The sequence below is a fragment of the Falco biarmicus genome, chromosome 7 (assembly GCF_023638135.1).
Source record: "Falco biarmicus isolate bFalBia1 chromosome 7, bFalBia1.pri, whole genome shotgun sequence".
Lineage (NCBI taxonomy): Eukaryota > Metazoa > Chordata > Aves > Falconiformes > Falconidae > Falco > Falco biarmicus.
In genome coordinates this window covers 8934212-8958107 of record NC_079294.1, presented here as the reverse complement: position 1 = coordinate 8958107, position 23896 = coordinate 8934212, and the positions used below count along the sequence as shown (strand labels likewise).

The 23896-nt window shown below is 41.4% G+C and overlaps 1 protein-coding gene across 12 annotated transcripts in view; it reads left to right on the top strand.

Moving 5' to 3' along the window:
* Nucleotides 1–23896, top strand: part of GPATCH2L (G-patch domain containing 2 like) — a 60619-nt gene that overhangs the window by 19313 nt on the left and 17410 nt on the right. For 4 of the 12 annotated variants that reach the window (XM_056345252.1, XM_056345254.1, XM_056345250.1 and 1 more), the window contains 2 exons: nucleotides 6554–6645; nucleotides 11918–22270. In XM_056345252.1, coding sequence (XP_056201227.1) covers nucleotides 6554–6645; nucleotides 11918–12090 — 265 coding nt within the window. In that variant the 3' untranslated portion in view covers nucleotides 12091–22270. Of the gene's footprint in view, nucleotides 1–794; nucleotides 3570–6553; nucleotides 6646–8813; nucleotides 9246–11917; nucleotides 22271–23896 lie in introns of those variants that run through there. The other 8 variants (XM_056345247.1, XM_056345246.1, XM_056345249.1 and 5 more) reach the window with 4 other exon arrangements.

Below are 23896 nucleotides of genomic sequence, written 5' to 3'. Positions count from 1 at the left end.
AGTGTATGCACAGCACTGGGAATTTCACACCCATCATTAGAAGCCGTTTTGTGTGTGTGGTGACTGTTATCATTAGTGGTATAATTTTATTTTGTGAAGCGAGGAGAGTTTCCTGCTTTCTTGCAGTCCTCCCAAGGGACGGCTGGTGTATTAATTTGCTGTATTGCCTCCTGGCTGTTCCCAGGCTGTTTTTCCTCTTCATCATGGAATTTTTAATGGCCCTGCTGCCTCTCGGGAGGCATGCAAGGAAGAGTACCTCAGGGATCTCTTCCTTTTTTCACATGCCTATAATTACTCTCCTTTAAGAGCACAAAGCGTTTGCTAATCATGTCTTGTCTGTTAAGGTTTCGGCTTCACGATGCAGGCTCTTAAAAGCAAGCAAGTAAAGACTTGCATGGACAGCCCAGGTGATCCTTCCCCTTTTTCCCCCTCTGCCCATTTGCTTCTGTGAGAGAAAGGAGTAGTCTGAACAGAATCTTCTTCTTGACCTCCTTCTGCTTAAGATGATTTTGTACAGGTTCAAGCAGAATATCTTACTAGATTTTGGTTATTCAGTGGCTCTACCAGTAGGAAGATGTTACGGATTGTTGGTTGGTGGAATGTTATTCCCTTGAGGCAGGTTAAGAGTTTCAGAAGAGCCTAGAGCCAATGTTTCCCTTAAGTTTGAGTTTGAATAGCAGGTAGAATAAGAGAGGAAAGTAGAAGATAAATTGTCCCTAATGCCATTGATTGTTTGCCTAGCCTTGAAAATATGGCTGTGGGTGAAAAACTCAATTTAAATGGTCCCACTGGAGTTTGTAGGAAAAGTGGACCTCGGATGGCAAGTAGATGTTGAAGGTGGAGCTTTGAAGAATTGTGTTGGAGACACCTCTGAACAGTACAGATGAATTGAAGAAAATTGCTCTGCATGTCCTCTCAGTTAATATTAACTGTAAACCTAGAGTTCAGTTGGGTTTAGAAGCAAGTCCTGTGTCTTGCCTGGAACATGTTTTAAAGATCTAAAGGGGTGAGTGATCATCTCCTAGTAAACTTCCAGTTCTTTCATGCCCTGGATTTGGTGGTGCTGTTAGAGTAAAAAGGTCTGAATGTCTCTAATTCTAGTTCCAGCTCTAGAAATACGCTTGTCAAAATAAATCTTTTTCTTTCTCTTCTGTATCTGTGGCAAGATCCTGACATTTTTGCCTCTCAACCGAGCACATGGAAGTACAGGGATTGCCTGCAATGTCAAGCCTTTCCTGAGGCAGCTGAAGGAGTGAACGGATGTTCGCAATTTCATGCTTTCCCAATTGACCAGGACAGTATCCAGTTCATTCCACATAACCTGTCCACGTCTTCAGCTTCCTGGAATTGTCTTTATGTAAAAATGTCTGCTGCCGACTGCTTTAGGCATCTTTCTCCCTAGTATTTTTTTTTTTAAACACTTTTTTTCCATTTAGCTGGAGCACTTTCATGTCTTCCTTTGCTAAAGCCTGGCTAATATTCCAGTTGGGGATATAACTGAATTCTTCTGACAGGCATGCAATGAACAGCAGCTATCAACCAGTGTCACACGCAGTTGTCTGAGGCCTAATGCTCCCATTTTGGTGAATCCTAATTCTCTGGAGTGACAAATAAATTCCCCTTCAGAATTTTGTTTACTTGCTATTGCTTTCCTCGCCTATAAAACATGTTGCCATTATCAAATCTGTGTACTCGGCAAGTCTGGCAAATATTAGGACTCTTTCTGGCACACATATCATGTGATTCAGTATGAAAACAGAGAATGCAGTATATGGGATCACATCATCTTTGCTTAGAATAGTTACATGGAAAACTAGAAGAAAAAGTATTCACTTCCATTTGCCACACACAGACTTTTAGGAATGGAATTGCTACATCATTAGAATGCTTACTTGGGGAACAGACTGCTTCTGCATGAAGACCTATGAGATTTGGATGATTTAAGATGTGAGCTGACCTGTTAGTGATTTTGGAATCTGAAAATGCGCTCTAGAAGCTTTCCCATGAGGCTCAGCAGGGCAGAGGAGACCACTATGCACAGGAAATATCTACAGTGTGATATGATAGCAAGAACCACTTGGATGGATGGAGCTTTGGGCGCAGATTGGAAGAGCAACTTGTATTGATGTACATGTGTTACGTGCAGATCAGACTTCGGTGCCCAGCTGGTTCTGTAGCCAAAGAGAAGGAAGAACTCTGCTTTTACTGTTAATTTTGTGAAGCCACCATCAACAGCCTCAGGTAACACCTCGGGGCTTAGAGAAAGAGCCTTTTATTTGGCCTGTGTTTGCTGGGGATATAGTGTCACAACAGCAACAGCTGGATTGTGTGGCGTTTTAGTAGCAGTATCCTTGTTAGAAGGCTATCTCTGTTGAACATTTAATTTAACATGAGGATAATGGCATCCCTTGTTTATATGACAGTAGATTAATGGCTGCCTCTCACTTTCACTACATAATCCAAGTGCTTTACTTCCTATAAGGATAGGGCTAGAATAAAGATTGTCAGCAGAAAAGCTGGATGATGGGAGATTACAGCAACAGGCATACACCCCCAAGCGATGCGCCTCCTGCCTTCAAGAAGGCCATAGGCTGTCACAGTTACTTCTGTAGGGTCTTCTTGGAGACCTCCGTTGTGAGATAAGTTGTTTTTTACCCCAAATATTGAGAGAGCAGGCATCACTTCACAATCTAGGCTTGATGCTGTTCAGTAAGGTTCCTGGTGGGCAGATGTCTGCTTGTGCTCTGTATTGTCTCCCCCAGATTGTACTGCCAGTCCTACTTTTCTGTTGAAGCCCTGTGGTAACTGTAAAATAGTGGCAAGCTCCTGTGACCCTATAGTCCAGCATGTGGTCACCTTGAACTGTAGGACAGAGATGGGAGTCTGGTGTATGCAATTACAGTTCCTTTAAAAAAAAAAAATAGATAAATGAAGTCATAGAACAAATATGTGGAAAAGAAAAGAAAGGAAGCATTACTTCTGACACACTAAAACCAGTAATGAATCTCAGCTTTCTGCATAGCAAAGCCCACTTTTCCTCCAGCATGACCTGCATGCAGAATCAGGTACCTTAAGTATTATGTTAAGAACAAGAGACAAATCCATATTTCCTGGATAATTCCTTTAGCTTGTAATTTAAAAAAAAAAATAATCACTGTCAGAAAGACACTATAGACTTTTCTTCATATAAACCCATTTTTTTCTACATGTATGTAATTTTTCATTCACTGACTCCCAGCAGCGAGGGGCTGCAGTGTGAGTTGGATATATTGCAGCAATCAGCGCAGATGCGCTTTGGATCCTGCTTTGTCTCTCCAGGTGTGTTCTGCGTTTTCTCTTCCCAGGTTAGAATTTCAGTCCTCGCTAGACTGTAAACTAGGTTTCCACATTATTCTCTGGTCACCTAGCAGATCCAACTGTGACTGAACATTGTGACTTTGTTTTTTTCTTATGATCAACCAGCCATAGTTCAAAAGTTAACCAGGCAATTATTTTCTCATTACTGTTTGTGCAATGCTGGAGAAAGTATAGAAGTCTGGCGGAAGAGATTGAAAGCCGGTAAGGACAGAGTAAGTACCATTCTAGTTTCTCAGTTTAAGCCCATACCTTTCATCCCACAAAGCTCTGCCTCAGACTTCTTCAGAGGGGCTTGTGACAGTGCACAAACGTGCGTTTTCTGTCAGCCTTTCCTCTCAGCCCTGTTTTCTTCTACTTCAGACTCATTTTTAAACAGTTCAGAAGAGTTGTTAAAATTCAACTTTGGCAGAAAAAACTAATTCATGGTTGCAGCCTGTCAGTGAGATTTTCACAATTTATAGTTCAGCCTGTCCACTGCAATGTCAGGTGCTGCGAATACCCGTGACCTGACTTCCCTGGTGGTGATGCGTCTAGGAGTCTGCTGTTAAACTGGGATTCACCAATTCCGTTCTACCAGTATAGCATCTGTATGAGAGCTAGTGATTAGAAATTTAGATTGAAGTGTGGCATCTACCAAAAAATGCATGTTGAATAAATTATACCTCAGATACCCTTTCTGTCCATGTCTTAATGAGGACTATCATCCCTGCATGCATTCTGCTCCTCTCTCCCCCAAGGTACCTACCACCTGGAGGTTCCCTGTATGCAGATTTATGGTGCCAGTAAAGTGCTCCAGCCACTTGAAACTGACACTTTTACCACCAGGTCGGTCAGAGCCAGTGAGTAATCAATAGGTTCCTGATTTACTAACTGAAGTGTGGGTGATCAATAAGGGATAAACCTGAATGAAATACATGTTACAGAGACAATTTATGACCTCTGAGCCTTTGTGTGTTGGAGGCAGGGCTGCTAGGTGCAACATCCTTGCTATGAGTCTCAGCTGGAGTATGATTTGCCTGTACTTTCACTACAAGAAGGGATTTTGAGATTCTCCTAAGTTTTCTTTTTTATATACTCTGTGTAACTGTGAGGTAAAAGGTAGATGTGGTTTGAGAATGGAGCTGAGAGCCAGGAGCTCTTACTCAGAATCTAGCTGTAACATTTGTGAACTGGGAAAAATTGCATGACTATCTGTTAGAAATAATAGTGCATACTTCTTTCCTAGTCTGTAGTGATTCTCCACCAAGGATCAGCTGCCTAATGTTGGTATAAGTTCATAAAATTAAAAAGGGTACCTTGTTATTATATGATAAAATGAGTTGGATTATTATATATAATTATGTAGTCATCTAGTTAGTAATCTAATACTGTGTCACTGATGCAAAATAAAAACCCTGAAGTTCTACTTGATTGAGACTATCTTTTCCTTGGGCTATGTGTGCCTAAATGTTTCAGAATACATGGTAGAACCATGCTAAAATACTGTATAGCCGCTATCATAACCATGTATAAAAGCAGTTTTGAGGATATGCGAAGTCACTTAGAGGTTAGTCGCTTCTGTGTGCAAACACAAGACTTGAATATGCAGTCTATAGGTGCGCTGGTATTTTTGAAAGCCTTTAGTTATATTTTCAGGAGGCTTCTGTGTCTGTGGTAATATTAATATGCATACCCAGATTTGAGAAATTGGCTGTCAGTGAAACAGCACAATTTAAAAATTTTCGGAACTATTCCTTAATGTCAGATTTAGACGACAGATCTTGTAGACTTCTTGTAGAACTTTTAAATTTTAGTTGAGAAGACAGGAAATGTAGATATTTCTTTCTTACTTTGTGGTTGTGCATTTGTTACAGGTAAGTAGGTAGACCCAGTAGCATTCAAAGAATTTATAGTCTTGGTTGGCATAGGAAATTTACTGTGTTCCCTACACTGTTGTGTGTAGCTGCAACAGCACACTTTGGTTTTGCATCAATTCAGTGTCTAAAATTGTCTATATTATAAATATGCTGGGTTTTTTTAGTAGATTTTTGGCATGCAAACATGAAGCTATGAACTTTTCCTTTTGTTTTCTCAAAGATTTCATTACTTGATGTTTGTAAAACTTTCAGGATTTTTTAAAAAGTCAAAATAACAAGCTTTAAAAACACAGAAGCTTTTCATCACTTGATCTTCAAAATGTATATGGTTCCAATCTTTACACCATGGAAGCACCTCACAGTCTTTAATGGATTTTATTTGCACTGTAGTTCTGCATTTTCCCCATCCGTTCTGATGCAGAGAGTGACCAAGGAACTTGCTAAACAAACTCTGTTACCTCAGACAAAGCAGGGATTTGAACCCAACGTCATTGCTAAATTAGCCATTTGTATTCAATGTGGATTGTATTGGAGAAAGTTCTCTGGTCTGCTGCCAGGACTGTCTGTTCTGAATTAAACTTCTTCCTATGTCTAGGACTTGGGGGAGTGCTCAGTTCAAGTCAGTCCCAATAATGCAGGTTTCTTCTTAACTGGCCAATGGTTGAACTGAAGTGGTCATCAGTAGGCTTCAGACTTCATAGTTGATATGACCAGGACAGATATGCCTTTCAGCCAGTTTACAGGTGCAGCAAGGCTGTATTTACCATAAGCCAGACTCAGCTGTTTTCACAGCACCTTGATAAGATAACCATAATTTTGAAAATACATGAGACAGTTTTGCATTCCTCACTTCGTGAACTTACTGCTGTAGTGGCAACAGTATGCATAGACATTTGGAATATAAGTACGTTCTAAGATGACTTACACTACTAAATAGGTTGCAAACTAATTTCTGAATAAGGGAGCAAATACGGAATTTCTTTAAAGAGCAGTCTTGCAGACATTTGGTAATGCTTGTATAGAAGTAAGGGTAGGACATGTGTCATATCATGGCTTGATCACATCTTTACTTACGCAAAGAGCTATTGTAAAGTTGATACTCTTTAAAGGCAAAGAAATATTTATTATTTGAGCAGTTTATGTGCGTAAGCTCTTAAAAGAAATGTGAGCATAATGGTATATTAACAAACAATGTGAGCAAAATTCCCTGAGAAGCTTTTGGTTTCTGCTGTCTGCTAGTTGAGAAGCTCTTGGGAAGGTGAGAGTTGGAGGGTGATTGGCCAGAGTCTTACAGGAAGGTGATACGGAACAGAGTGTAATTTCTTTTAATTTCTGTATAGGCAAGCAAATGTACACCTGGGACCACCATGTTCAAGGGACATCAAGAGGAAGCGAAAGCCAGCTGCAGCCTCCATGTCCAGCCCAACATCAGGTAACCTGGATTTATTTGTGTGCCAGCATTTCTGAAGTCGTGTCCCTCTTGAGCAAAGTGCCAGAGTCACAATAGTTAAAAATAGCATTACCTAGATTTGAAATCTAATAGAATGTGTGAGGAAGGCAATGTGTGAGGGAGAATGTGGTTTTGCATAGCATCAAAAGCTGCCTACTAAAAACATCTTTGATGATGCAGCTATGGTAAGTTAATATAATTTACAGTGCTTCACTGTACAGTGGGTAATAACCTTGTTTCTTCATAAGGTGTTATGTCTACCATTCGTACGTTATGCAGTACCCGGTGATAAGGAGGTGATCAGTATACACAGTGTGTTGCTTCAGTGTTGGGCTGACATTAGCTGGTGCCTCTGGTGCCGCTTTTCAGGGTGTTTCTAGACACTTTCACAGGAGCAGAAACCTGGCAATTTTTGTATTGTCGCTGGGTGAGACCACCTGTTCCCTGGGAGTTGTCTTACTTCTGTGGATGAAAATAGTCACCGTTTTCTTTTTCTTGCTCTGGGGATGTAGTGATTAAAATGCTCTTATTTTCATGTGGCATATTTTTGAAAAGTGATTGATTACACATCAGAATCTGAAAAAGTTTTAGTGTGCAGAACGCAGAGGGGTTTAGGAGACTTCTTTCTGGCCTCTCACCCTATGCTCTTTTGAAATACTTTGCCTACTATCAGGCACCCCATGTTCTTCCAACTAGTTTATTAAAAAACTCCTGTTGTAATCCAGTAACAAGGTGGTGGGTAAGCTGATGGAGAAAAATGGTGCTGTGAAAACAGGGGGGAAGGCCAAAGGAACTGATGATGAGTAGGAGGAATGAAGTTTGGGTTTCTTCCTTGGGCTGGTAGATAGACAGTAGAATAATGAAATAGGGAAGAAAGTTGTGCTAGCTTTCCAGACCACAGATCTGGATTATAGACTGTTCTGTATTAAAAAAAAAAAAAAAAAGAAAATCAGTAATCTGTTGCTCAGCAAAATTGCCATCTGTTATTGACTGTTTATTTAGGATTGTTTCCTGGCTTTTGAGTATTCCATGCTAAGATAGTTAAACATGTCTATAGCGAGAGGGTTAGTAAAATCATCTATCTGTAGCCACAGAATTTTAGTTTTGGGATACTATGTTTTCTTGGTATGAATGCTAGTGTCTCACTGTTACCTGGCCATTTATTTATGGCTCAGAGTGTATTCTATACTGCATTGCCGGTCGCTTTCTATAGGGAGTGCTTCTATTTCTATGCCTACATGTTTTAGAATACTATGTAAATTGTGCTTACCTGACTAGGCAAATTGTGTAGTGAACACTTCGTGGAAGAGTTGAATCTGCATCTGGAGTGGAACTCAGCACTGTAAAGTAGTACAGAGGTTTGAAAGGGCTTGTTTTGATTTGTTGTTTTTTCTTTTTGTTTGTTTGGGGTTTTAGGGATGGGGGAGAGAGAATTAGAGTATGTATTACAAGATAAGGAAGGAGAGTGTAGTTACTGGAATCTGGACAGGATGCTTGTGCTGATCATCAAGAGAAAAGTGCTGCAAGGTCTTTAATGGTCAGAAACGGTAAAGATCTCTTCTTTAGACCCTCTTGAGAAATATCCCCAGCACAGGTAACAGCTGTAGGGCAGGGTTTGTTACGATACTGACTTGCAGAAAGAAACATTTATGATTGGGTAACTCAAGCTGTGTCCTAGCTGACTTTCTACAGCAGTCTCCTGGTTGCAGCTGGAGCACAACCTGGGCGTGTAATTTGGAAACTTCAGAAAACTGATATTATTTCTGTCAAAGGTGATCTGACTGTGGAATTAATAATGCCTAAACAAATACATAGGATTACTCTGCAATAATGTAGAATTAACTGAAAACTCTTATGCTTGTTAGACATTGATGAGATATAGATTTTTCTCCCTTGCCATGCTTTTACACGCCCCTACATAAATGTCTCATACTGAGGTCCTCCCGTACCTGAGAAACTGTGGCAGCCTCATTTTCTCACTACAGAGGTGTTTTATGTTTGTGGTGTTTTACTTCTGCAAAAGATGAAACATGGGTGAATCAGAATGCAGGCCTGTCCCTGTGACTGCAGGTACACAGTGTGCTGGATTTCTTCACCTTTAAATAGCTCCTTAGCTGAGTCCAACCACTCTCGTCTCACTTGTTGACCAGGTCCTGCTTCAGTGATCTTCTTTTTGCAACCTGAGTGCCCCATGGAGGTGAAGGACACAGCCTGAGCTGGCTCCATCAGTCAGCAGAACAAATGGGCTTGCTCTGCCGAACATCGGGCCATCTCGGATTCCACCTCTTTTATAGAGATGAGTGATGAAGAGGGGCTCGTTCCGCTTTGCCGCTGTATTAATACACATCAGGGGCCAGCTCCCGGCACTAAATCACGCTACTGCATACATCTGTTATCGGACTCCTCACCAGTGTGATGAACAAGACTGCAGATAGAGGCTTCCTCGTGTCATTCTTTATAGGATTTTCCTAAAAGAATAAATAGCTCAAATCTCTGCCAACACTCTCCCCTGTCATTGTGATGAATTTAGCTTCTTTCTTAAACATGCAGCTACAAATCTTCCTCTGTCGCCTCATCCCCCCCCCCCCCCCCCCCCCCCCCCCCCGAAAGTTTTGAGTTGAATTTGGCTGAAATCAGAAGATGCTAATGAAAGGCATATGAGATGTGGATGCTATCTCCCTTCTAGCTGCAGGAATGACAGAAGGGAGCTAGAGAGATGTTTATTTGGGAGCCAAGCAAACTAAGTTTATTCCACATCTTCTCATGTACTTTCATGAATGTGAGTATTTTTGGGTTCTGGGAAGGCACCTTTTGTCAGAGGCCCTTGTATGAACATTAAAAAGCTTGCATTACTGTAGCAGAAGTGCCTAGGTCTCTACTGTATTATTGTAGAATTAAACTTCTGGTATTAGTCCTGCCCTTTGAGGCTCTCTGGCCTAAATATCATAACAGATAGCTGTTAAAGAATGGCATTTTGGAAAAAGGCCTGGCTGTCAAGAGCAACAAAAAGTGGGTAGAAAATTCAGAATTCATTTGCACTTCAGGAAGCGACTGTAATCAAAATTAAGTTGAGCAAACTCACATAAATGTTGAGAGAGATTGAAAATGAAAGTTAGTGCTTTCCATGCTACACAGTTGAGCAGTGTATGAGCCCTAAAGCATGAGGCTTTCACCAAGTAAGAGCAAAAGTCTGTCTGGTGTAGTTTGGCAGTAGAATAAGGAAATCTGAAGGAAGTAAGACTAGCTGTACTTAATTAGACCAGAATTTCATTCAGTTCGGTGACCAACAGCCGGTACCTATGGAGGAAGAAAGTCTGTAGTGATAAAGGTCCTTCCAACTTGATCTAAGTGATCTAAGACTTCGGGGCTTCAAAAGGCATGGACAGTGTCCTTGTGTTTAGTTACTTCCCACTGCAGTGCAATAGATGTGGAATAATGTCCCCAGTGGCACAACAGAGATTGTCTGAGAAATATGTTATTCTTTTGGTAGTTATTCTCTGGTTTGAAAGGGATTTTGTGAAGACTGTAGTGTCTTTTGTTTGTCAGAACAGGCCACAAGTATAGATGGTTGTGAAATAAATGGTGAACAATTGTCCAGCTTTGCATTGATGTTTTTAATGTTTATGTGGTCTGGTCCCCTATGTGTAGCAGTGCACATGGTAACTGGCATCCTATTTGGGTACTACAATGAGCCTTGGGTAAAAATCTTCATAAATCGATTTTGTCTGCCTTGGCATGTATTTGCACTTAGCTTGTGAAAAATAATAATTTCTAAAAGGTGCTAGTTTAGCAGCCTCTGAAACAGCATATCAGAGAACAGTCTGATGGGTAGTAATAATTTGGTGAATTTTCCCTCTCCTATATTTTGCTGATGCATTCACTCTTTGTCATAGCATGGTGGTACCCAGCAGCAAGAAGCCCGTTCAGTCCTTTGGTTTTTTTTCTTTTTATGAGCAAAGATGTGGGGAGGCTGCTAGCAAGGGGCCCATAGTGTAGTACTGGTGGTGTTTATTACTTTAGAGGGCTTTGACTTTTTTTTTTTTTTCATATATGACCTTCAGAAGGAGGAAGTTGATGAGGCTAGAGGTAAAATATGCGATGTTCTGGTGTCAGCTGTGCCATTGTGGTTGTATGGGAATGACTCGCTGTTTTGGATGTACAGAGGCAGGATTGTTGGGGTTCCAGATCTACTGAGTGTGGAACCTCAAGCATTGAACCAGCTTTTTATTTAAACTTCAAAGCAATCAGTCCTCTAGTTGAGGCTTGTTACAGCCTCTTTATCCTTCACCCACTACAGAGCAGCAGACACAACTTGTAATAAAAACACACAAACAACTATTATCTATTGTGAGAATACAATGAAAAAGACATGTGTTTCGTACTGAAGTAGTTACTTATTCAAAAAAATTCCAGTTGCCCTGAAGAGTCCTGTGGCAATTACTGTTTGGTGGTTTTTTTATTTGTCTTTTTTTTTAATCCTGCCCTGTTAGGATTAAAAAAATCCACCCTGCTTGTGAGGATTTGAGTGATTCAGGATACTGAGAATGGGAGTAAACTCTCACATCTCTAGTTTCTGACAATCCATCTGGAAATTTGGATGACTGTTGGGTTGAGCTATGGCTGTGCAAATCTGTCCAGCTAATTATAGCCTGTCCCATTTTGAAGCAGTGGTTGTATTGAGAAAACGAAAATGGGTTCCAACCTAGCTTAGCAAGCAGCTTCTTGTTATAATATGCTGATTTGCCGTATTGGATATATGTGGAGGCTTGTGGTATTGCCTTTACTGGGGAAGGAGGAGAGGTGTATTTTCTTCTTTGACAGAACTTTGCAATCTGAAATTTGCCAAGCCTTCAGAGACTTTGAAATTCTCAGAAACAGGGTTAATTGAGTCTTTGTGAAGAGATCAAGGTATCTTCAGTTGAGTGATCATGAATTGATTCAGTTTAAGTATGGGACAGCTAAAGCTCTTGATTTTCAACAGGAACTTTGACTTAAGGGAACCAGTTAGTGGACTGGGAACTTGAAGAGTTCTGAATGTGTGAATCGTTAGGGCAAAGGTGTTAACGCTATCAAGAATCTGTATTTCAAAGGAATTTGGCAGGGGAACTTGTAGGAACTAGTGAATAACAACTTCATATAAGAAATTACATATATACAAAGTGTTTGCCATGAAGTCACTTGTACTAACTTTTTTTTTATTGCCCTTTCCTACTGTCTTCCTCTGTTCCCCTTTTCCTGCAATTTTGTATTCCAGCAACTTTATCTGTCCACATGGATGCAGCAGAGTCAGAGCTACCAGCAACACCATCCCTGAGATCCCAGAACTCTGAGTGGACAGGGAAAACACCAGGAGCCGAGAAAGCTACTATTGCTCCCTCCAGTAACTTTTTTAAAATGCCACCAGAGAAGAGCCCTGGATACAGCTAAAAGGAAGCATTGCAACTGTAAAAGCTTGCTGGATTTTGGAAGTCTTTGACTCTGGTGTGTGTCTTCACCAGACATCTTGTTTGGCAGTAGTGGTATCTTCAGTATTGGTGTGTGATGCGTGCCATTATCCAGACTGATCTGCGTGCCCCACACACCTAAATCATGTTTGCGAATCTGTGTTTAAAAAAAAGTAATCAGTGTTGGGACCGCAGTGGCTTTTAAAAATGTTTTTGCTATTGCTGTATTTATTGTGCATTCATCTCTTTCCCTGATGCCAGCTCATGTGTGCTGGGTCATGTACAGATTCTTTTGGATTTTCAGATCTTTATTCACCCCCTGGACGTGTTGCTTGTTTGTGTATTTGGCATTTTATGGGTGAAAGTCCCACTGCCACTCAGGGAGGCAAAAGTCTCCCCCTGCCTTCTTCCAGGCCAGGAGGACTTTTTGGATGGGGAATGAGGAGGGAATGCAAACAAGCTGAAACATGGAATCTGAATTCTGTATTAGCAGAATGTTTTCAGGCCATGTGCTAATGGACTCAAATCATGTTGCTTCTAGCAAAGCAAATGTGATGCTTGTCCATTCAGAAATTGCAACTGGCTCACTGGCAGCATGGTCCATTAGACTTCTTCCTTCTCCCTTGTTCTGAATGTCTTTAGTCTTGCTTGTGTATTGCATGTTCTTTCCTAAATCTCCTACTGGATAAGGATTTGGAAGAACTACTTGGACATAAATGTGCAAGCTGGTGTCCTGGAAAGGAACCTGGGCTCTTCAATCTCCGAGAATATTTGTGGAGGATATACAAAACTTTCATTTTTCAGTGTATAAATTAAAAAATGACTGTTAGCATTTCAAAAGGATGCTTGCCATTGAAGTCAACATGCCATTGAACAAAAATGCCATTTAAAGTATCATCTGAGTTCAGAGCATTCCGTGTATTGATCAGACCACTTCTGTCCACTTCAAAAACTATTGTCTGCTCTATCTACTGGAGGTGTACTTTACTTTTAAGTACTTTTGTACTTCACTCTGCAGCATACATAGCTCTTCCTTCATAGCACTTCCACTTGGTCCCCTGTTACCTTCTGTGCGGTATATGGATAGTGATTTCTTCCCTCTCTTTTCTTGAATCCTTGATCATGCTCCGCTTATTTTTCCTGAGTTATTCTGTGTGGAGCTTATTTTGGGCTATGTTTTTAGAATATATACCTGCATAGCATGTGTCAAGGAACAGGTGGCCTCACAGTTTAAGCCCTTTAAAAATAGGATATGTTTGTATGCATAGAACTCCTTTTGCTTTCCTCACTGGCTGGAGCTTTCAGACAGGACCATTTAAGCTTGTAAAATTCATTTTGAATGTGGAGGTGCAGTTAGCACTGTCAGGTAGATAACAAAATTTGCATGTTTTCACTGGTTTTGCAGTGTTCTGCTCTCCCTTTTAAATCAAATAGCTGAGGGACAGGTTTGATTGTGAGGATATAAAGCAGATTTATATTTAACTCTGTATTAAAATGTTAAATGGCCATAACATACACAAAACAAAAATTGAATGACTCACTAAATCATGATTGGCAAATACAGTTATACAACAGACATGCTGTCCATGGCTGATCCCCTAATACCTACTTATTCTTGGGGAGACATCCACATTGGATTTATATTTCACAAGCAAGAAAACTGCCAGACCTGTCATTGTAAATTCCTCCCAAAACATTTTTTTTTTCAGTGGTGGTATTATTTTAGAACTAATTAGAACGGGGAAAGCTTTTTTACCTTGCTGAAGGAGTACAGAGGTCAGTTTGGATTATGGGACAAGCTGTAAGGAGAGGAGTATTCCTGTTTTAAAGTAGTCATTGGATTGTTTTATTTTATAGTTATTTTGAGCAGTGGTACCTAAGAAGTAGCACAGGAAGTCTCGGCACTGTAATCTAGAACACACCTATAGAGGGTAAACCTGAAAACTAGTAGCTTGACTATCTAGTACTCATGACTACAGGGAAAGGGGAAAGGTGGTCATGTTCTCCTGACAACCTGCAGATAAATTTTAGGATCGGAAGCTTTGTAACCTAACTTGCAGGCTGTTTCAGTGACTGGGAGTGGTTCCCTAAAAGAGCATTTGTGCAATTGCATGTTTTTAGTGAAGGATGCGCCACAGCCTCTCTTGGTTTGAGTCTATTCAACAGACTTAGATTGCTGATCATTCAGCTAAAATTTTAAATTTTGGCCCCTGTGTTCCCATTTTTAAAACCAATTCTGATATATCTTTCTACATTCTGAGTATTGTTCAGAGTAGTTCTGTTCCTTCTGTGCAGTCCGGATTGGTTTAAAACTTTTATGAGAGATGTTTGAGGTGTTTAGGGAATCAACAGTCATCATCTCACTCACTGGGGGGTGGGGAGTGGGGGTGCCACACTTTTTCTTTGGGGGCAGAGAAGGATAATTTATCAGGTTTTCCTATTGAGGTCAGTAGCACTGTTCATCTGGTTAAGCCCTTACTTAGGTTGTAAACTCATAGGAGGTCTTTGTTGCCTTTTAAATGTTGAATGTACCTGTGGCAGTGCTGAAGAGTAACTGTGGCAGGCCTGTCTTGGTAAGCCATATTTCCTGCCATGGCAACTTTCTGGAAGCACCAGGAGACTCAAGTTCTTGCAGCTGCCCTCTCTTTTCTATTTCTAGAATTTACCTAGAAATATTCTAGAATAATCCATTTACTGTTCAGTCAGGCTTTCAACCAAATTTGATTCCTCTGAGTGGTAGGCAAGAAAAATGAATCGCGTATCTTGTTACTCCAGGGTATTTATCAAAATTTATCTTTAGACTTCAGTAGCTTGATACGTATTTGAATATCAGCAGCATTCTTAGATGAATGAACTAGATGCATTGTTTTGTCTCTTTTCCTCTAAGGCAGATTCCTTAGAACTCATTCTGTACTCACACTGTACTCGCAGTGAAGGGCAGTGCTTTGGATGTGGATTGCTTGAGTAGAAAGGAATAATAACATGCCTTGATTTGGTAGCTGTGCTTCTACTAAGGCAGTCAGGTCTGTGATTATTGCTTCAAAGATACACAGCTCACTTGTGTTCCACTTCTTGTCCACCAGGACTCCCCAGTCTTTTTCCAGGTTTGTCTTCCCTCAAGTTGTCTTCTCTCCTTGCCCTTATAGGAGACTTCAACTCCCCAGACATCACCTGGGAATACCATACTTCTGTGACAAGCAAGTCTGGGAAATTCCTGAAGTATGTTGAAGATAATTTCTTATCACAAGTACGCAGTGAACCAGCTAGGAAAGATGCTCTCCTAGACTTGTTATTTGTGAGTAGAGAAGGACTTGTGGGAGATGTGATGGTAGATGGCTGTCTTGGCCGCAGGGATCACAAAATTGTTGAGTTTACAATTTTTGGTGTAATGAGAAAAATGGTCAGCAGGGTTGATACCTTGGATTTCAAGTAAGTTAGTTAGCAAGCTGGTTAGCAGTGTTCCGTGGAAATCTGCTTTTGAGGGCTTAGGGGTCTGTGAGTGCTGGTCAGTTTTTAAGAACCACTTTTCCAAAGCATAAGAGCAGGCAATCCCTTTGTGTTGAAAGTCAAGCAAGCAGCACAGACCAGTTTGGCTGAATGGTGAATTCCTTTTGGAACTCAGGAAGAAAAAGAAATTGTATGATCTCTGGAAGCAAGGTCAGGCTTTGCAGGGAGATTACAGAGCTGTGGTTCATACCTGGAGGAAGAAGAATTAAAAATTAAGCCAAAACTTTAATTAGAGTTGAAAGCGGCCAGTGTTGTGTCAGAGAACAAGAAAGGCTTGTGGAAGTACAGTAATAGCAAGAGGAGGTCTAAGGAAAACATTGGACCGATAATTGTTGTAGATGGTCACCTGACAAATTGGGATGAAGAAAAAGTAGAGGCATTCAATGCCTTTTTTGCTTCAGTCTGATGATACCGATAGACCTGGGGCTGCCCGGTCCTCAGAGTTGGAGGACCGTGACTGCAGGAACAATGAGTTTCCATTTGTGGACACTAAAATTGTAAAGGACCAGTTGTTACCAGCTGAATGTTCATAAGTCCATGAAACTGGATGGGATTCATCCCAGAGTACTGAAGGAGCTAGTGGATATTACAGCAGGACCCCTCTTAACTGTCTGCCAAGTCTTGGAAGTCTGGGAAGGTCCTTGCTGACTGGAAGTTAGCCAGTGTTACAAGAAGGGCGTGAGGGAAGACCCAGGAAACTACAGGCCTCTTAGTTTAACCTCAGTACCTGGAAAAATTATGGGGAATGTCATACTAGATGCTGTTGAAAGGCATTTAAGGGACAGTGCAATCGTCAGGCACAGTCGGCATGGGTTCACGAAGGGAAAATCCTAATCTGATATCCTTCTATGATAAGGTCACCTGCCTAGGGTATGAAGGGAAGGTGGTGAATGCCATTTTTCTGGATTTTAGTAAGGCTTTTGATGCTATCCCTCACAGCATCCTTCTGGATGAGTTTCCAGCTGAGATGAGCAAGGTGTGCTGGGTGAAGAACTGGCTGAACGGCAGGGCTCAAAGGGTTGTGGTGAGTGGAGCTGCATCTGGCTGGCAACCAGTCACCAGCAGTGTTCCTCTAGCGACAGTTAAGTATTTTTATTGATGATCAAGATGAGGAGTTGAATGCACCTGATGATACAGTTGAGTGCAGTCTGCTGATGATACTAAAGGAGGAGGTGTGTTGACCTCTCAAGGGACTAGAGGCCTTGCAGAGGGATCCAGATAGGTTGGAGCGTTGGGTTATAATTAATGGGATGAAATTTAAATGCCGGATTTTGCACCTGGGGTGGAGTAAGGCTGGACACAAGTATAAACTGGGAAGAGGAGTGGCAGGAGATCAGCCCTGCAGAAAGGGATCTGGCAGTGCTGGTCGACAGCAGGCTGAGTGTGAGGCAGCAGTGTGCCCTGGCAGCCCGGAGGGCCAACCGCATCCTGGGGTGCATCAAACACAGCATAACCAGCCCCTCAAAAGAGGTGATTATCCTGCTGGTGTGGCCTCACCTTGAGTACTGTGTGCAGTATTCTGGGCCCCAGAATTTAAAAAGGATGTTAAGGTATGGGAGGGCATCCAGAGGAGGGAAACAAAGCTGATGAAAGGGCTGGAAGGCATGTCCTGTGAGGGGCAGTTAAAGACTGTGGGTTTGTAGGGTTTGGAGAAAAGGATACTGAGGGGCAACCTTATTGCTCTCTACAGCTTCCTGCGGAGGGGAGGTGCAGAGGTTGGTACTGGTTGTTCCTCCCTGATATCCAGTGACAGGTTGCATGGGAATGGTTCAAAGCTGTGCCAGGGGAGGTTCAGACTTGACAGCAGGCAACACTTCCATACAGCGATGGTTGGTAGACACCGAGGCAGGCTTGCTAGAGAGGTGCTTGATGGCCCAAGCCTGACAGTGTCTGAGGCATTTGGACAATGCCCTTAGTAATATACTTTAAATTTTGGTCAGCCCTGAAGTGGTCACGCAGTTGGACTAGATGATTATTGTAGGTTCCTTCCCACTGAAATAGTCTGCTCTATTAATGAACTTCATGAGGTTTCTGTCTTTTTATTCCTCCAATCTGTCAAGGTCCCTGTGAGTGATATCCCCACCCTCTAGCATATCAGCGGGTCCCCTTCCCAACATGCCATTATTTCTGATCTTGATATTATGTTCTGTCTCTTTCCACCAGATCGCTAATGATCACTGAACAGTATTGACTCCGGTATTCTTCTGAGGCATGCTTTTCATAACTGGCCATCATGCAGATTTCAAGCATTTGATCATTATTCTTTGAGCCTGACAGTTCAGTCAGTTTCTCGCTGACTTTAGTTGCTGGATGGCATCCAGTCCGTAGCTCCCCCATTTGACTATAGGGATGCTATGAGAGGCTGCATCAAGGGGTTTACTGAAGTCGATATAAACAGCATCTGCTGCTCTCTACACACTCACAGAGCCTGTCATTTCATCACAGAAGGCAGTCAGGTTCATAGGCATGATTTTCCCTCATTTAATCTGGCTGTCTTTCTAGTCCCCTTCTTGTCATTTGGGTGCCTGGAGGTGGTCTCCAGAACTTGCTCCATAAAGCTGCAAAGGACTGAGGTAGTGCTGACTAGCCTGCCATTCCCTGGATCCTCCTTCCTGCCTTTTTAGAGAGGTGACATGATACATACCCCTTCCTATGACTGGGGACCTCATGCAATTGCCACAGTTTTTCATAGATGATCGAGACCAGTCTTCTAACGATTTTTTGCAATCAGGGCTTTGTTTATGTGCAGGGAGAAGATTGACATTCAGTGAAGGAGAAATTGAGAGCTGGGAGAAGCACATTTCCCCTATTGCACGTTTCCAGTAGTTCCAGTTAGCTCTAGTGAGGCTTAATGCCCAGTTTGGTAGGTACTGGAGAAGTGTGAATTAAAATGATGTAATTTCTGGCCTGATAGATTTATGATTTTAAGGTAAGGTACAGTAAAGAGTGAAGAAGGCAACAAAACAGTAGGTGGAGAGAAACTCGTAAGAGGCTGGGACTAGAGTTGCTGAATGATAGATTAGCTTCATGATTGTGGTATGCAGAGGTGTGTCTTGCCAGCATTTCTGAATAATGACATGGAGTCTGTTAGTGCTGTCCTTCCAACTGTGGAAGCTCATACTGTTACTTTGTGGATGTTGCAGAGACCTGCTGAGTGGGCAGAGGATGAGAAGGGAAATTGGAGGAAGGGCAACAGGAAGGGTGATTGAGTGCCTCTTGCTGTAACCCTTTCTGCACTGAAGAAAGAAGATGCTACAAAAAGCAATGTATCTGGATATTGAAAAGGAATTATGTAAAGCGGATGAGAACTTTGCTTTGTTGTCTTGAGGAACAGGTTTGTAACCAGAGAACACTTCAGTGAAGCAAAAGTGGAGGACGCTACCAGTCCTTTGTTCGGAAAATGTATTTTAATAGTCTGTTAGGAGACTATCAAAGGATGACAAGCTTCTGTTGTCATTGTGATACCGCATTACTGTGTCTTTGTCCCCTGTGTTCTGTTTCAGTTCGTGTTTTGTGCTGGAGACATCCTGGCTTTTGTACCATCAAATATGGGAGAAGTACTTTACGGCAATGCTTCTTAAGGCATAATGCATAAGGGGCCGCTTGCTCTACAGAAGCCAAGACAAGATTATCTTAGGTCATTAACTTTTACCCATTTCCTAACTGCAAACCTGACCGTTTCTGTGACTCCAGTGAGTTGACAAAGATGTGTTAACTGGCATACCAGGAAAAGAGTATTCTTGTACCCACTCAAAGAATTGGTAAAAGTAGAAAATGGGCTGGCACAGCCTGTTGTATCAGAGAGATGCAAAATATATATATACCGGCAGACGATAATAGGGAGAGGTATTGCTGAGCCCTACATGTATGATCTAGAGTATTCATTGTCTTCAAGCAGAGCTGCCAATATTATGAGGATGATCGGGGTTTGGCAAAGCTGCCCTCTTTTCCTTGTAACCTCTGAAGGAAATGGGATGAACAGTATAAGAAAGGCTGCACTGGGTCAGCCCAAAGTTCTGCCTGGCTTGGTCATCTGTCTCTCACAGTGTCTGGGTTTGGAGGCTTGGGGGGTACTGTAAGGATGAAGTAGTTACACAGTGATACTTCCCTTTTACGTTCTTCCAGCCCAGTGTCCTGTCTCAAAAAGGTTTACAGACTTTTTCTTCAAGGCTGGAGAAAACTTTTTTGTGAACCTTTTTGGCTATAGTATTTATCCTGCCACTGCATTTACTTATATTTTAAGAAGGACATGTAACCTGACTTTAAAAACATCAGGTAAGGAATAGTTCATCTTTCTTGGGTAATTAATAAGAAAACTGATGACCTCTTTATGAGGAATTTGCATCTTTTGGAATAGTTTTTCCTAATATCAACATCCTGATGTTGTTTCTTGCTATGCTTTTTTTCAGCAACGTTGAAAAGTCCCATTCTTCCTTGACAATTAGGCTTCTTTGTCATGTATAACTACCTATAACCGATCAACAAGTCCTATGTAATCCACTAACCCATATAAGTCATTTTTCGTAAGCTTCACACTGTAAAACTTTTCATTGAACCTTTAATTATGCTGCTGCATGAAAATACCCAGTATTCCACATCCATCTGCATTCGATTTTAGTGTCTGCACTTGGAGTATTTTTTACAGAAGCAGGAACACTTGCTTCCCTATTGCTGTTCACGCTTCATACGCTCATATATCCCAACACCATGCTAGTCCTTGCTGCCCAAACACTGCTGTAACCCTACCATAAAAGTGATATTCAGGTAGTTGACTCTGAATCAAAAGTTCTTACCACTGCTTTGCGATGCGTAAGATCCTAGAAAGTAAGAATAATCTTAATTTTATTTTTTTTATTCGAAAATGCATTTTCTTTAGGAGTATTACAGTGCAATTTTGGACTGATGGTTTTTATAATTTGGAATAGTTAAGAGCTCAGTCTGTTTAGTTTCATCAGAAGAGGATTGGAGGTGTCTTGCCTGTGTGGGGTAGGAAGTCCTTTATGGAAATACGAGGTAATAAAGCATCTCTTGTCTTGTGCAGATGGCCATAAAAACAAACTTGAAGCTAAAGCCAAATGAATTAAAGATAGAAATAGGGTGTGAGCTTTTAACAGTGAGGACGGATTACCTATTGGGATAAAGTACTGTGAAGCCTGAAGATACACAGAAGCTACTGCTTCCCAATGTGCAGGCAGCAGCTTTATGGAAGGAATGCTGTATCCAAATATAAGCCATTGAAATAAATACAGAGGCATCTAAAGACAATGAATAGTCGATTTTACAGTATAGTGACGGTCAGTCTACATGAAATGCTAGTTGCTTCTGGTTTAGAACCTCAGAGAGGACACAATACTGTCTGCAGTATAGAGATCTGTTGAAAAATGGGAAGTGTTTTGGCAAACAGGGAAAAGTCATGGTGATGGAAATGTTATGGTGTTACCAAAAGATTGTCATGAAATTTGCATGGGAAGGTGAGGTGAGAAGAAATTTACCTGTGCAAACTGAAATGAAGCATCATTTCTGCATGCCAGTTTATTTATATTATAATGACATAAGAATGTGCAATCCCCAGAACCTACACAATCACGCAGGTGAAGAGTGTCCTTGGTGAGGATTCCTCCTTCCTTGCTGTGCGGTGCTGGCAGCTGGAGTTCTGCTGTCCTAGGGTGGGGTTCCCTGCGTACACACTCTGCTGCAGCAGCTCTGTCTCAGTTCGTTTGCTCAGCTGTGTGAACTGCCTGCACATTGCGCTGAAATCAGGAACAAAAGGAGGAGAGTATGGATGGGCTTATTACTTTGATAGAATACTTGCCAAAAAAAAAGTATGCAATCTTTCTTAGTCACTATCGCAGTTGCTTCTGCTTTTCTGCCTGATGGCATATAAGGAGGACCACTCCTTGTAGGAGTGCCCTTTTGGTAGCATGTAGGCCTTTGCTATCACACTGAAGGAGCAGATGGTACGTTTCTCCAAGTGGAAGAGTTCTTCTGCAGTCATCTGAGAGGAGATGATGTGACTGGAGGAAGCAATTTTCTGGTAGTGTATTCTGTAACAGTAACAGAGCAATGACTTGTTCAGCTTGTTCAGCTTTAAAAATACATTACGCCGTACCTTTGTTTCAAAATGAACGTAAAATTCCATCGATGGAATAGTGCCGCGTTTGAATTGTTGCTTCAGATCTCAAGTCCTGGACATAGTCTTAATGTAGCGTTTGGTTTTGTTGCCCAGATTGGTGTATGTGAGACCTCACTGCTGGGAGCTGTTGTAAGAGTGCCACGAGCTGAGCCTGGTCTGGCCTGAGCAGAGTCCCTGGGCACTGCCGAAGCCGTTGGATTTTCTCTCACGTTTGGCAACACCAGGCAGGTAGCCAGAGCTGCCATTAGCTGTATTCTAGCTTCCTCCTGTCCCAGAGGGCTTACCTAGAGATAGTTCACTACTCAAAATCTTTATGAGCCGCGCTGTGCATGTCCCAAATATTTAGTGTGGTCATAAGACTTAACTGAAGGGGAATGGACTCTTGTTTTGGGGGTGACATGTAAATAAGGAAGATTCTTGCTTGTATTCTTCTGTCTTAAACATGATCTGTATTCTCTGAGCGAGGTTCTTGCAGAATCTGTTCTGATTATAGAAACTGGAAATAAATCAATATATGAAAGAAGTGTTTTATCTGATATAAAGCGAACTGAGTTGAGAGTGGGAGAAGAGAGGTTTCACTGACATCTAATGAGATTTACAGTGTTGGAATGTCCATTAATCTGCATGCTTCCTTGACCGTTTCCTTCAGGATAAACTGTAACCTGAAGGTCTGTAGGGAGTTACTATGCTTTTTTTCCATTGAATTGCAAACTTGAGTGAAGGATTTGAGGTAATCTATCATGTCCATTCTTTGGTTTTTGCAATGATTTTGTTTCCCAGTTTGTCATGATGTAGTTTCTAGACAAGCGAGATGCTCCCTGTTTGGAATTTGAAACAATTCCAGAGTTTCTTAAGTAGTCTTTCACTTCCAAGTCACTCCTCCAGATCTGCTCAGTCCCAAAAGGGATTTTGTTTAAATGAGCAGGTCAGTCTCCATTGATATTTTAATGGATATCTATTCATTTTGCCAATGCTAACATCCTTTGTAGATAGGTTGGCATCGTTCTTTTTTACCATGATAGCAGTGGCTTCAAAGATCCAATGACCAGTGGACTTTGAATTTTCTTTTGCATATATTTGTGTCCCAGTATTCATAGCTATGCACACTTGTGGAAGGAACAAAACGGGACTCCCTCTGCCTTAACTGTTCCAAGGAATAAATTATAACACAATAGATCAAAAGTTGATCAAATGCTTTTAAGCAAAAAGGTGAAGATCCTCGGGAAATTGCTTCAAGTTCTCAACACTATATTAAGGGGAGGGGGGATGTCCGATTTTCTAAAAGTTATGGTTTTCCTCTGTCATCTGCAAGCTGCACCTGTGAGAACTGGGAAGTGTTCCTGGTGAAATGTGCTGATGTTTGTTGGGAGCAAGGGGAAAAGAGCTCTTAACATTAGATTCTCCTATAGGAAGTGCCCAGATTTGGCAAACGTGATGAGCTATGGGTCACAGTCAAAAATGTCAGATACCTAAAAATTATTATGAACTGGTTCAGTCTTCCCCACACTTGCATTTTTTTCTGAGTAACGAAGCATTTAATTTGATAATTGGAGGAATTTCTATTTAAAAAAAAAAAAAAGAAAGAAAAAGCTGAATGACTCTTGTTCACAGGCCCTTAATTTTACACCCAAGGGCTGCGAATTTTCTCAGTTCAGTTTGAATAGCTGGTGGTAAATTCGGTAACAGGGCTGACTGTGGTGGCTGTTAGCTATTTTGATATTTTTCAGAACATGTTTGCTTCATACTTTTCTTGCTCAGAGAATCAACTGAACCTACAAATGAATACAAGTAGACTTCCTACAGACTGAGGGAGGATTTCTCACATCTAAATAAAGGGTGTTTCAAATCTGGGGGTACAAGTTTTGTTCTCTACTGAAGTAAAGCAATACTTGATACTTGATAGTAGTTTTCCAATGAAACATAGGTTAGAGTTTCAAAATGCTAAAGGACATTAATTTCATTCATTCATTTCTAGTGGGGGAGCAACAGGGAGGTGTCTAAAGATGAGAAGAAGCAGTTCTTAGTCAGGATTTTCTGCCATTAGGCAGATGAAACACACTGATTTTGCAAAACACACTTTTAAAATCACATGTAGTTGGAGAAATCTTACTTTGAGAGGTGTCATAGCTTCCTCCACACAGACTGCCTG